This window comes from Mirounga leonina, unplaced genomic scaffold (genome assembly GCF_011800145.1).
Source record: "Mirounga leonina isolate KUSES-001 unplaced genomic scaffold, KU_Mleo_1.0 Mir_199, whole genome shotgun sequence".
Lineage (NCBI taxonomy): Eukaryota > Metazoa > Chordata > Mammalia > Carnivora > Phocidae > Mirounga > Mirounga leonina.
The window spans coordinates 2,718,253-2,730,793 of NW_023270498.1; the positions used below are offsets into that span (position 1 = coordinate 2,718,253).

Below are 12,541 nucleotides of genomic sequence, written 5' to 3' on the forward strand. Positions count from 1 at the left end.
AGGCGTCTGCCTTCGGCTCGGGTCACGATCCCAGAGTCCTGGGATCGAGCCCCGCATCGGGCTCACCAGCGGAGAGCCTGCTTCTCCCTCTCCCTCTGCCTGCCACTGTGACTATCTGTGCTCTCTCTCTATCTCTCTGTCAAATAAATAAATAAAATCTTTTAAAAAACAACAACAGATTTACAAGATGTACAAATAGCACGTGAAAGGACGCGCAACATCGTACGTCATTAGGGAATTTCACATGTAAATAATGAATATATACACACCTGTTAGAATGACTAAAGTCCCAAATGCTGACATTGCCAAACACTGGTGAGGATTGGGAGCAACACGAGCCCTTATTTACTGGAAACGCACATGGTATGGCCACTACCAAGGACAGTTTGTGAGTTTCTTAAAAAACTAAACATGGTCTTATGATATCGTGCAGCAGTCTTCTCCTGGGTATTTATTCAGATGACCTGAGAACTTACATGCACACACACACACACACACACAAACCCTGTAGACTAATGTTTACAGCAGTGTTATTAGTAATTGTCAAAATTTGGAAGCAACAGAGATCTCTTCAGTAGGTGAATGAATAAATAAACTGGGGTGCATCTAAACAATGGAATATTATTCATCAGTAAGGAACGAGCTATCAGGCTGTGAGAGGACACAGAGGAACCTCAAATGCATATCGCTAATAAAGAAGCCCATCGGAAAAGGCTGTGTGCTGTGTGATTCCAGCTCTGTGACATTTTGAAAAGGCAAAGATATGCAGACAATGAAAAGATCGGTGGTTACCAGTGAAGGGAGGAAGGGATGAATAGGGTCAGGGCACAGAGGATCTCTAAGGCGATGAAAGGTTCTCTGTGATGCTGTTGATACACGATGCTGTGAATCTGACAAAACACACAGAAATGTACAACACCAAAAGTGAGCTCTAATGTAAAGTATGGACCTAAGGGAATAATAATGTCTCAATATGGGTTCATGGATTGAAACAAAAGCACCAGAGCAATGCAGGATGGTAAGGATGCGGGAGATTCTGGATGAGAGGCGAGGTAGGGTGTGGGAACTTCGCACACTTTCTGTTCAACTTTCCTGTAAACTGAAGCTACTCTAACAGTTGGAACTCTATTCATTACAAAAATGATTACCTTCCTCTTCCTTTTTTTAATCTTATTTTTCCCCCTCCTCCTTTTTTTTAAATCTTATTTTCCCCCCTCTTTCTTCTTTATGTGGTTCTTTTCTCTTATGCCTAATGGGCATGGGATGAAAAAATGTGGTAGACTTCTAGGTGCAAGGCAGGGTTATTGGAACTGATCCATTCGTTAATTTGGGGACTGCTGTAACATGCGGGCTTCTGTTTTATAAAATGGCAGTGAGGCTTTAAAAAAAAAAAACTGCTGTGTGCATGTCTACCAATGAAAGGAAATAGAATGAAGTACAGATTCATGCTATAATGTGGATGAGCCTTGAAGACATGCCAAGTGACAGAACCCGCTTGCAGAAGTCGTATCCTATATTGTTCAGTTTCTGTAAACTATCCGGACTAGGCAGATCCGCAGAGACGAAAGCTGATAAGTGGTTGCCAGAGACTGGGGGTCAGTGACCAATTTCTGGGAGTGGGATTTCCTTTTGTGGGGTCAAAAACATCACAGACCTGGATAGTGGTGATGGGGGCCCAACATCATAAATGTCCTTCTTACTGCTGACTTTTATACCTTAACGATTGCTAAAATGATAAATTTTATATGATGTGCATTTTACCACCATGGAAAATAAAAGATAGAATAGGGAAAGAAAAAACTAATGAGTGAAATTTTTCCAGAGGCAGTGGTTCAAACCAAAGCCTGGCATTGTCCAGGTTATCCTTGAACAACATGGGTTTGAAGGTTGCGGGTTCACATAGACAGAGATGCTTGCTTTTCAATAAATCTAGGACTGTAAATGTATTTTCTCTTCCTTTTGATTTTCTTAGTAGCTTTTTCTTTTCTCTAGTTTACTTTATTTTTTTTTTTAAGATTTCGTTTATTTATTTTAGAGACAGAGAGAGCACGAGCCAGGGGGAGGAGCAGAGGGAGAGGGAGAAGCAGGCTTCCTGCTGAGCAGGGAGCCCAATGCAGGGCTCAATCCCAGGACCCTGAGATCATGACCTGAGCCCAAGGCAGATGCTTAAACTGACTGAGCCCCCCAGGCACCCCTAGTTCACTTTATTTTAAGGATACAGCATATTCTACATGTAACATACAAAATATGGGTTGATCAGCCATTTGTTATCAGTAGTGCTTTCTGCCAACATAGGCTGTCAGTAGTTAGGTTTTGAGGGAGTCAAAAGTTAAACGTGGATTTTCTCCAGCCCGGGAGTCAGCGCCCCTAACATCCCGTGTTGTTCAAGGGTCAGATGCTTAACCAAGGAGCCCCTGTGTAAGGTTTTCTTTAACATAAAAAGCAACGGTGGCCTCAGAGCCAAGCATAGACACGTGGGATGCTACTCATTCACTGAACCCATTTATGCTCCATTAATCAGTTGCATTAGACAGACTGCAGTGAACCTCTCATGGATGAGCCGGGTTAAAGGAATGGGTGTTTGTCTGGGGAGCCGAATTTTCTGGACTGTGTGGCTGCTTCTCTTTGCAGAGAGGTCGTGGATCTGTCTTTGGCGGGCGCGGCGGGTGTTCGCATTGGCTACTGTCCACAGCAGGACGCCCTGGACGAGCTCCTGACCGGCTGGGAACACCTGCACTATTATTGCTGCCTCCGTGGGATTCCCAAGCCGAGCATCCCTCAGGTAAGACTCCCCGGAGTCTTTCAGAAAAGTGCCCTGCTAAGAAATGCTTGGCCAACACCTCCGGTCCCAACAGAGCTCTCTGACCCCTTGAGAAGGAACCACAGTGCCAGCTAAACGTACCTGAAAGATGTTTCCAATCTGATTACACGGAAGGAAACGCAGTAAATCTGTTAATGTTGCATTTAATTATGTATTTAAAATAGATCTGAGTGCACAAATCACTTGGGGTTAAAGCTAAAAGTGTTTGCAACTTTGTCTCCTCTCCAAGTGCCTTTTGCATTTATTGGACTGTTACTTTTATTCAGGAGCAAACATCATAGACCCTCCCGCTGGTTCACAGAGAAGGGCTCAGGCTGCCTGCGGAGTGGGGTGGGTTGTTGGAAGGAGGACTTCCCGGTGAGGGGGCTGACACCTGCCCACCTGGCTCCTTCCCTGGGTGGGGCTTCCGGAGGATGGAGAGGTGGCAGAGACCGCAGACCGCGCCCTTCCTCCGTCGCTGTGGGAGGATGGGGTGGGCACAGTCCTGAGAAAGCCAGAGAGCTGCCATTCTGCCTGTTAAGAGCGGTGATCAGCCAAGCAGAGCTGACAGCCTTGACCGACAGCTCAGAGAACGTGCCAAGTGGTAGCCACTGGAATGGCAGGTGCTGGGGGTGCAGCTTTACCTTTTCTGCCCCTTGTAGAGATTCTGGAATGCTCTTTGCATTTCTGGATCCTGAACAAGGATCAGAAATAAGTGGCTTATGTGGTGCATTTTCAATGCAATTCTACAGGACAGGGAGCGTCCCAGAATTCACGGGAGACAAAACTAACAGCCACTCTTTCACTGGCCCATGAAAATTCATTCTGTGTGCTATTGTGTAATGCTTCTTCAGCCTCCATTTCTTATGGATGCTCTGTAACTTAAGTGCAAGTAAAGCAGAAACCCTCCTCGTCCTCGGAGGGCCCCGCTCCTGTCCCCCACCTCCCGTCTTCATCAAGCCAAGACAACCGTCCGCTTCTGGAGGTCTGCTCATCGTGGTTAAGCAGCTAGTGAAACCCAACACTAATCAGGAGCTCTGTCCAAAGGTGTTTATCTCTGTTAGCTCCCTTGGCTCGTTTTTGATGAAAGAGGCAGATGCTTGGCAAATGCCATACTCTGGCCCCTTTGCTGGCCCCGGGGGAAATGCACACTCGGAGAAGTTCCTGTTAATAGAGTAAGGCTCGGCACGTCCTGTCATCTGGGGCGATTGCCTCCTGATTCTTGGCGCTCTTATGGGCTCATTTTTCGGAGCTCCTCCACGGAGAAAAGTTATTTTCATGGTACCAGATTCAGAACTGGCTTCACTTCCTGCATGAAACTGCAACTGTTTGGCAGTCTGCCTTGCTACTTGCTCGGAGCCTTCTGAGATGGCAGAACGTGTGTTCCCAGGGGAGTTAGTTCCCTTATGGCCAGGGTCCCTCTCCCATCTATTTTAGAAATATGGGAAATAGCAGGCATATCCGTTCTAATGTGCTTATCACTGGGTGTCCAGAAGGGATTATTACAAAGCAACAGAAAACAATACTTTTAGCCAACATTTCAGTATTTGTTCTGGGCTAGGCGCTATTCTAAGTATTTTACAGCAACATAGGTTGATAAGATGCTTATTCCCTACTTTACAAATGGGGAAGCTGAGATGCAGGTGGGATAGGAAATCTGCCTAAGCCCCATGGCTAGAAGGTGGTGGGGTTTTCTTTTGAAATCCGGTAAACCAGCTCGGGAGTAAGTGTTCTTGATGAATATGTGATCCGGATGCTGAGCTCCTCGTTGAGTACCGTGGAACTTCTTGTGTCCCGAACAGCTCAGTCTTACTTTCTGTGCCCCTTTGGTGGCTAAGGGAGTGGAAAATTCATGGAGTTATCTTGTGGTCCCTCAGCCCGGGGGTCCCTTCCCACACCTTTCTCAGGGCTGGAGCCGTCCCAGGTGAGCCGGGACAGCTTTGGTTCAGATCATGCTTACAAAAGTCCTACTAAATGTGGATCATGATTACCACTGTGGATATAAGGATGAGTGAATCCTAAACTCTTGCCTTAAGTGTCGAACAACTGAGAACTTTATGGGAGAAAAACACCTAATGGCAGAGAGAGATTCCTTAAGCAGAACACATTTGGGGGTTGGTACAGCATTTTGCCGACCATTGCTAGGGCTCACGTTTGCTGTAATGTTGACAGGAGTCCTGAGTGCAGGAAAACTGCAAGAACGTACTTATCAGGCTATTTTCTGTGATTTTCTGAAAATAGGACCTTCAGGAGGCATGGGATCAAACCAGTGCATTTGTTCCTATGTGTTCTGGACTCTTTCCCGTGGCCATCCAACCCAGGATGTGTAGGCTGCAACACTGACCTTTTTTTTTTTCTTTATAAGATTTTATTTATTTATTAGAGAGAGAGAGCACGCACATGAGCAGGGGCAGGGACAGAGGGAGAGGGAGAAGCAGACTCTGCTGAGCAGGGAGCCTGACTCGGGGCTCGATCCCAGGACCCTGAGATCATGACCTGAGCCGGAGGCAGACGCTTAACTGACTGAGCCACCCAGGCGCCCCAACACTGACCTTTTGTGGAACTGGGAAAAGGTGACCTATGTTTCCTGGTTCCATGAACATCAGTATTCATAATTTGGTGAGTTTATTCCGAAGTTCTCTGCGTCCCTTTGACTTACACTCTCTGATAACTAGGCCAGTTCTCGAGATTCTTAATTCTTCCTGTGTTATTTTGAGGAGGCGCAAATAAAGCTTTAGAGCGCTTTCTGTCGGGGGTTTTTCTTGGGAGGCATAAATATCATGCCAGTATTTTCAGATGTTCTTGATACTTCATCATTGCCATTATTATTAGGCTTATCCCAACTTGTATGCTTTTATCCAAAAAAGCATGAACAGTAGTCCATATTTTATTTAAATATATATTTTATTTCGTTATATTATTTTTAAAATGTCTTCCATTTATCTTACATTTTACTTGTCCTTCAGGACAGAGAGTCTTCCCCGCCTCTCCTAGATTTGAATTAAGATACGATTGCAGCCAGTCTGATTATATGACGATGTCTAAACAAACTGACAAAACCAAACTTCGGCGATGTCTCTGCGGTCACAAGAGTCACGGAGAATGCATTTGTCGAAGTTTTAAATAGTGTTTGTCACTCAGTCTCAGCCCCAGAGGCAGCTGCACCGCATGGGAACGGAGAGCAGACAGAATGCGGGGTGGCGGGAATTGTGGTGGGCGTCAGAGCGGGAGGGCTGTAGGGACCCATGCCGCCCACTGGGGAGGGGAGAGGGGCAGAGAAGAGGACAGGAGTGGGGTCCCCGGGGTGTATGAAGCAGGGCAGGTGAAGGCGGGGCAGGACAGGGGTAGGAAGAGAGGAGGCAGGACATGCCGGGTGTGCTCGGGCTCGGAACCCCCTGTACTGTGGGGTGGCGCTCAGTCACCGTCCTGGCTTCGTGCAGCTGTTCCCAGCAGTGGCCGGTGAGAAACACTCCCTCTTTGCTCCCCGTCTCTCCGAGTGGCCCGTCTCTGGCAGTGGCTCCTCGGTGGAAAGGGTCATTTCTTGTCCGTTTGAATATTGAAAACTCTCTTCACCGTTCTCTGCTCCTCAAGGTCCCGTCCTGCCCGGGCTCTCCCTGCTTTATTCCCTCTCTTCTTCCTCGGTCTCGGTTAGGGCTCACCTGCGCCCGCTCGCCCCAGTGTGGCTGTGCATCGGGCCCTGGCTCGACGGGGTTTCTGGCGCACTCTGCTCCCCTGAGCTCCAGTCCTGAGTGCTCCCACAGGTGCCCACCTGCTGTTCATCCCGTGCCGGCCTGGGGTCGGGAAGGGAGGTGTTCGTGGGGGGTGGGCAGGGGCAGCAGAGGGCACGCAGGGCTGAGAGCCCGGGTCTGGGGGCCCTCGGTGCATGGGGATGCGTTCACGGACGGTGCCTGTCTTGCAGGTTGCCGGGGACCTCGTGAGGCGTCTACACTTGGAGGGCCATGTGGACAAACTGGTGGCCACCTATAGTGGGGGTACCAAGCGGAAGCTCTCTACGGCCCTGGCCCTGCTGGGCAAACCTGACCTGCTCTTGTTGGTGAGTAGCTGAGAGATCAGTGCTCTCTGGGTGTCTTCAAACAAGATGCCCCTCCGGGGAGGAAATTCAGATCTGTAGTGTGGGTTCTCTGAACTAATAAACATTTTGCCCTAAGACAGTATTTCCCAAACAGAATCTAAAAAAGCATTGGAATTTAACAGAAATAAAAAAGATTATCTTTTGATAGAGTCCCTGTTATCTATTTCATTGAGGACTCAATAAAAATTTACCATTAACGGCAGTATTTTAGAATAACACCAGGATCCACCTATAATCTGAAAACCGATATATATTTGACTCCTAGCATATTGTTTCACAGAGAAGTGATTGTCACAGCTGCGGTGACATGAGCCCATGGTGAGTCCCGACAGGGGTGTCAGGTGCAGGACGGATGTGGCGGGGAGAGTGGGTCGTTCAGCGGGAAGTGGGGCTTAGATGCAGTGGCTTTGAGACAGGCTGTCTGGGGCGCCTGGATGGCTCAGTCATTAAGCGTCTGCCTTTGGCTCAGGTCATGATCCCGGGGTCCTGGGATCGAGCCCCGCATCGGGCTCCCTGCTCCGCGGGAAGCCTGCTTCTCCCTCTCCCACTCCCCCTGCTTGTGTTCCCTCTCTCGCTGTGTCTCTCTCTGTCAAATAAATAAATAAAATCTTAAAAAAAAAAAAAAAGAGACAGACTGTCTGTAATCCATCTGGGAGCTGGGGTTGACCCAGTGTGACTGGATGAAAGCATGAACTGGTGGTGGGGGATCAAGAGATAGAGCCAACTGTCTTGCATTTCTAAAGTAGCTCAAAGTCATATCCCTCAAGTAATATGCAAAAGGCACGATTTGGATGCCATAGATGGGATACGAATCACTGGGGTGCATCCCACAGCTTCCCACGTGTACGGAGTCAGAGGGGCAGCAAAACGTGTGGGAAACAAATTATTTTCTTCTTTCTGTTACTGTTCATTAAATGGAAACTGTTTTTTGTTTTTTAAAGATTTTTATTTATTTGTCAGAGAGAGAGAGCATAAGCAGGGGGAGCATCATAGGGAGAGGGAGAAGCAGGCTCCTCACTGAGCAAGGAGCCCAATGTGGGGCTCGATCCCAGGACCCTGGGATCATGACCTGAGCCGAAGGCAGATGCTTAATGACTGAGCCACCCAGGCGTCCCTGGAAACAGTGTTTTAAAGGGGATTCAAGAAGCCTGCGTTGGACGAGTGGCCCTTCATTATTTAATGGGGTGTCTTCTGGACTCGCAGTTGATTTTCCTTTATTTGCTTTAAGTGTGCTTCTTTGCATGGTCCCCAAGTCAAGGACGTTGCAGCATGCCATCATTTGACATCCGGGAGTGACTACGAACATTTGCCCCGTTCTGCAGGTTGTAAACTAGGTTTTCCGTACAAGAGGAGGCCCACATCGAAGAGCTCACTAGGCATGATGTCTCTTACCTTCTGTAGAACTTTCCCCATGCTCATCCTCACCCAGCACGTGTCCTGCATCAGGACGGGGACACCGCCCTGGAGCGTGTCCCCCACCTTCTTTATGCAGCCTTGCTCTTGGCTCCCTTGGTGGCCCTAGACTCTGGCTTAGCGGTCAGACCTGAGTCAGCTGCCAGGGGCCAGATTCTGCTTCTAGAAACACCTCCCTGCACGCACTCAGCCTGGCACGTTGAACCCATGTCTCCTCCTCATCTGCAAGTGGCCATGATACAGTCCTGTGTATTGGGTCCCTTGAAATCAGGCCACGGAATGATGCCGATAAAGCGCGTGGCACCCGGTGGGCTTTAGTGACCGTGATGGTGGGGACGTGTTCAGAGCATCTGGTTCAAGACATGCCTTGCAGGGCCTTCCAAGTTCTCTCCTGAGGAAAGACAAGTGGCTCCGGCATCTGACAGCAGCGTGGGGTCAGGAAAATGTAGAGTTATGCCCATCAGCTTTCTCGCTGAGCAATGCATGACCACCGCTGCTTTGCTTATTCTTCTAACTATACATATGTATCACCCGGCTTGCAGAAAAGTGCAGGTGTTTGTTTTCCTGCTCAGTGCCATTTTTTTTGTCCACTTTCCGTCTGTTTTTCTTTTAGGGGAGTTGATGACCCTAAGCTCTTAAGAAAAATGTGTTTAGTACTCCCTGACTGCAAAAAGCCTAGAAATGCATCACGAAGTCCAGAACCATTTCTCTCAAAAGTGGTTCAGTAAGTGCTTTGGTGTTTATAGAAGGAGAAAGCTCCGGGTTCCAAAAATCCCACTTTACTTGATGATGCTACATAAGGGAAGCTTTCTTCTGCTCTTGCCTGTCTGTCTGCGGTGGATCATTCGGAAGCTCTGCGGAGGTGGACGGTGCGGCAAGGTGGGCCGTCCTCTTTGACTACCAGCTGTTGTGAAGACGCGATGCCTGTAGAGACAACGCGGGGTCCACCCGCCCCCCCACCCCGGCCAGGCCTGGCCTCGTGCAGCCTGCGTGTCCCAGCGTGCACCCCCAACACCCATCATCGTGTGCTCTCTCCTCCAGGACGAGCCCAGCTCCGGGATGGACCCCTGCTCCAAGCGCTACCTGTGGGCTACGATAATGGAGGAGGCTCGGGGAGGCTGTGCGGTGGTGCTGACCTCCCACAGGTGAGCCACAGACCTCGTGGCCGGTCCGGGGGCCGGGGGGCGGGGGCAGGGCTGGGGGGCTGGCAGGAGTCGGGGAGCGGCCGGGGCCAGGCCCACGCAGCCCACGCGCCCCTGTGTTGGGGCAGCACGTTGCCATGGGGATGTAGCCGCGAGCCCCCTGCACAGGCTAGGACCCTGAAGCGGAGACGGGTCAGGTAACGTAACCGAGGGACACAGGCTGCAGGTGGCAGAGCTAGAGTCTGAGCCCAGTGGTCTGTCGCAGGCACACGCTTGCCCGTTGGTCGTTCCTCTGGAGCTCGACGTCCTCCCCCGGTCCTGGGGCCAGGTGTTTGTGCCTTTCTGCCCTAGATCTTTTTTTTTTTTTTAAGATTTATTTATTTTATTTGAGAGAAAAAGAGAGCACGAGCATGTGGGCCAGGGGAGGGGTAGAGGGAGAGTGAGAAGCAAGCTCCCCACTGAGCAAAGGATCCCCGAGATCCCCGAGGTCATGGCCTGAGCCAAGTCAGTCTCCCAACCGACTGAGCCACCCAGGTGCACCCAAAAGCGTGGTCTTTTGTATCTGACTTTTTTCCCTTGCTGTGTCCTTGAGGCTCCTCCGTGTTGTGGCGTGTCAGCCACGTGCTGGTTTTCAGTGCGGAATGGTGTTCTGTCATGTAGCCAGACCATATTTTGTCCATTCTTCCCTGATCGATACGGGATTGCTTCCCATATAATGTTCTGTGAACAGTCATATGAATGTCTTTGTGTGGACGTATGTTTTCATTTGTCTCAGATGGTTTTTAGGAGCCAAACTGCTGGGTTGTGTGGTAAGTTTGTGTTTAATGCTTTAAGACACAGTAGAGCTTTTGCTTTCTGACACGGCTTCATCATTTTATGTTCCCAGGACCAAAGATGAAGTTCCTAGTTTCTGCAGATTCTTGTCAACACTCTGTCTGTCTGATTGTAGCCATCCTGGTTAAGTGCGATTTTTATTCACATAGCCCAGATGAATGTGTCATCCCTGTCTTCTCTGCCACGTTCTTTCTTATAAGAAGCCGGCCAGTGCTAATTCTGCTGTTGCCCCGTACATCATGGGTCATTTCTGTCTTGCAGCTCGCAGGATTCCCCTTTGACTTTCACGTTTCACAGTTAAACTTCGATGTGCCCAGAGGTGGATCTCTGTTTATCCTACCTTGGGTTCATTGTGCTTCTTGAATGCGTAGGTTAGTGTTTTTTCAGTAAACACGGGGACATTTTGGCAGTTACTTATTCCAGTGTTTTTTTTCTGGATCTTTCTGTCTTTCCTTTCCTTTCCCGTGCCCTGGTACTTTCTGTGTATGTGTGATGGTGTCCCACAGATCTATGGGTTTCTGTCCTTTCTTTTTAATATTTTTTTCTCTCTTCAGATTGAATAATCTTTACTGATCTATCTTCAAGTTCACTGATGCTTTCTTCTGCTACTCAAATTTTGCTGTTGGCTCCATAGTGAAATGTTCATTTCATTTATTATACTCTTCAACTAAAAGAATTCCATTTGGTCCTTTTTTTTTAAGGTTTATTTATTTTTGGAGAGAGAGAGCATGAGTGGGAGAGGGAGAGAAATCTCAAGCAGACTCCCCCACTGAGCATGGAGCCCAATGCAGGGCTTGATCTCATGACCCTGAGACCATGATCTGAGTGGAAACCAAGAGTCGGATGCCCAACTGCAGGTGCCCCATTTGGTTCTTTTTTTAAAAAAATAATTTCAATCTACTTCAGAATCTCTATTTATTGATCATTATTATCATTTTTAAAAAAATTCTTGAAACGTTGTTTCCTTTAGTGCTTTGAACATACACAGAGTAGCTTCACTGAAGATTCTTTTCTGCGAAATGTAATGTTTAGGGACACGTAGGAATAGTTTCTGCTGACCATTTTCCCCCTGAGTATGGGTAACAGTTTCTGGTTTCTTTTCAGGTTATAATTTTTTGTCAAAAGCTGGATATTTCACAATACTTAATAAATTGTGGCATCTCTGGTTTGGTTTCTCTGCATCCCCCAAAATTGCTGTTATCGCCAGTTTTTTCAGGTTTTTTGTTTTTGTTTTTGTTCTGTTTTGTTTTTGGTTTGTTCCTTTTGTGAGTCTGTGTGTTAGTGTTTCTTTGCCTGGGATGAATCTATGAAATCTCTTTCCCCTGCAGCGAGTAACTGCTGATGCCTCCATACAGTTTGTGTTTTAAATTTTATGCTCGTTTTTTATTTTTTATTTATTTATTTTTTTTAAAAAAATTTTAAGATTTTATTTATTTGACAGAGAGAGACATAGCCAGAGAGGGAACACAAGCAAGGGGAGTGGTAGAGGAAGAAGCAGGCTTCCCGCAGAGCAGGGAGCCGGACGCGGGGCTTGATCCCAGAACCCTGGGATCATGACCTGAGCCGAAGGCAGACGCTTAACGACTGAGCCACCCAGGCGCCCCTTATGCTCGTTTTTTAAAGCCCAGCTTCCTTGGAGTCACCCTGATCTTACATGGGCAGGGGCAGCCCTCATCTGTCCTCTGCCAATGGATCTGTGTGTGCACAGGGGAGAATATTCCAAGTGCAGGCCTCATCTAGATGGCCCAGTTTTGCTTTCTCTTGGGTTCTGCTGGTCTCTCGGATGTGCACGTGGATGTCCCCTGGGTTCACGGGGAGTGTGTGGTTGGCGTGGCCCCCTCTCTGACCTCTACTGTATGTATATGCAGCCCCAGTCACACAATATCAGCCTAGTAGAGCCCACCTCGGGCCAGATCCCGGAGCTATTGTTCCTTCTTGTTTGCTGGGCTCTACAAAACTCACTTATGCTGACGATGTCACTGGGTATGGGCATTTTCCAGTGGTCCACACTGAGTGCAGAGAAGCTGCTAATCCTCAGGGTCTGCCTGCCTGCTAGAGGGTGCGTGTTTGTAAAGCTGATCACGGATTACCCTTCCTCTTACCCTCAGCTCATCAGTTTGTCACCTGTGTTTCTCAGATTGTTGCATGCCTTTGGTCAATTTCCAGAATTCTGAAATGGTTGTTTTGGTCCATTTGGTCCAGTTTTATAGTTGTTTTTTTGGGGAAAGCCTTGCCAATTTTTTAGCTTGGCCACAGCCA

At 48.3% G+C, this 12,541-nt stretch overlaps 1 protein-coding gene across 1 annotated transcript in view; it reads left to right on the forward strand.

The window, feature by feature from the left end:
- ABCA13 (ATP binding cassette subfamily A member 13) overlaps positions 1 to 12,541 on the forward strand; it is a 372,949-nt gene that overhangs the window by 331,009 nt on the left and 29,399 nt on the right. Inside the window, exons 56-58 of the mRNA XM_035026542.1 lie at positions 2,632 to 2,782; positions 6,720 to 6,854; positions 9,348 to 9,451. Coding sequence (XP_034882433.1) covers positions 2,632 to 2,782; positions 6,720 to 6,854; positions 9,348 to 9,451 — 390 coding nt within the window. The remainder of the gene's footprint in view (positions 1 to 2,631; positions 2,783 to 6,719; positions 6,855 to 9,347; positions 9,452 to 12,541) is intronic.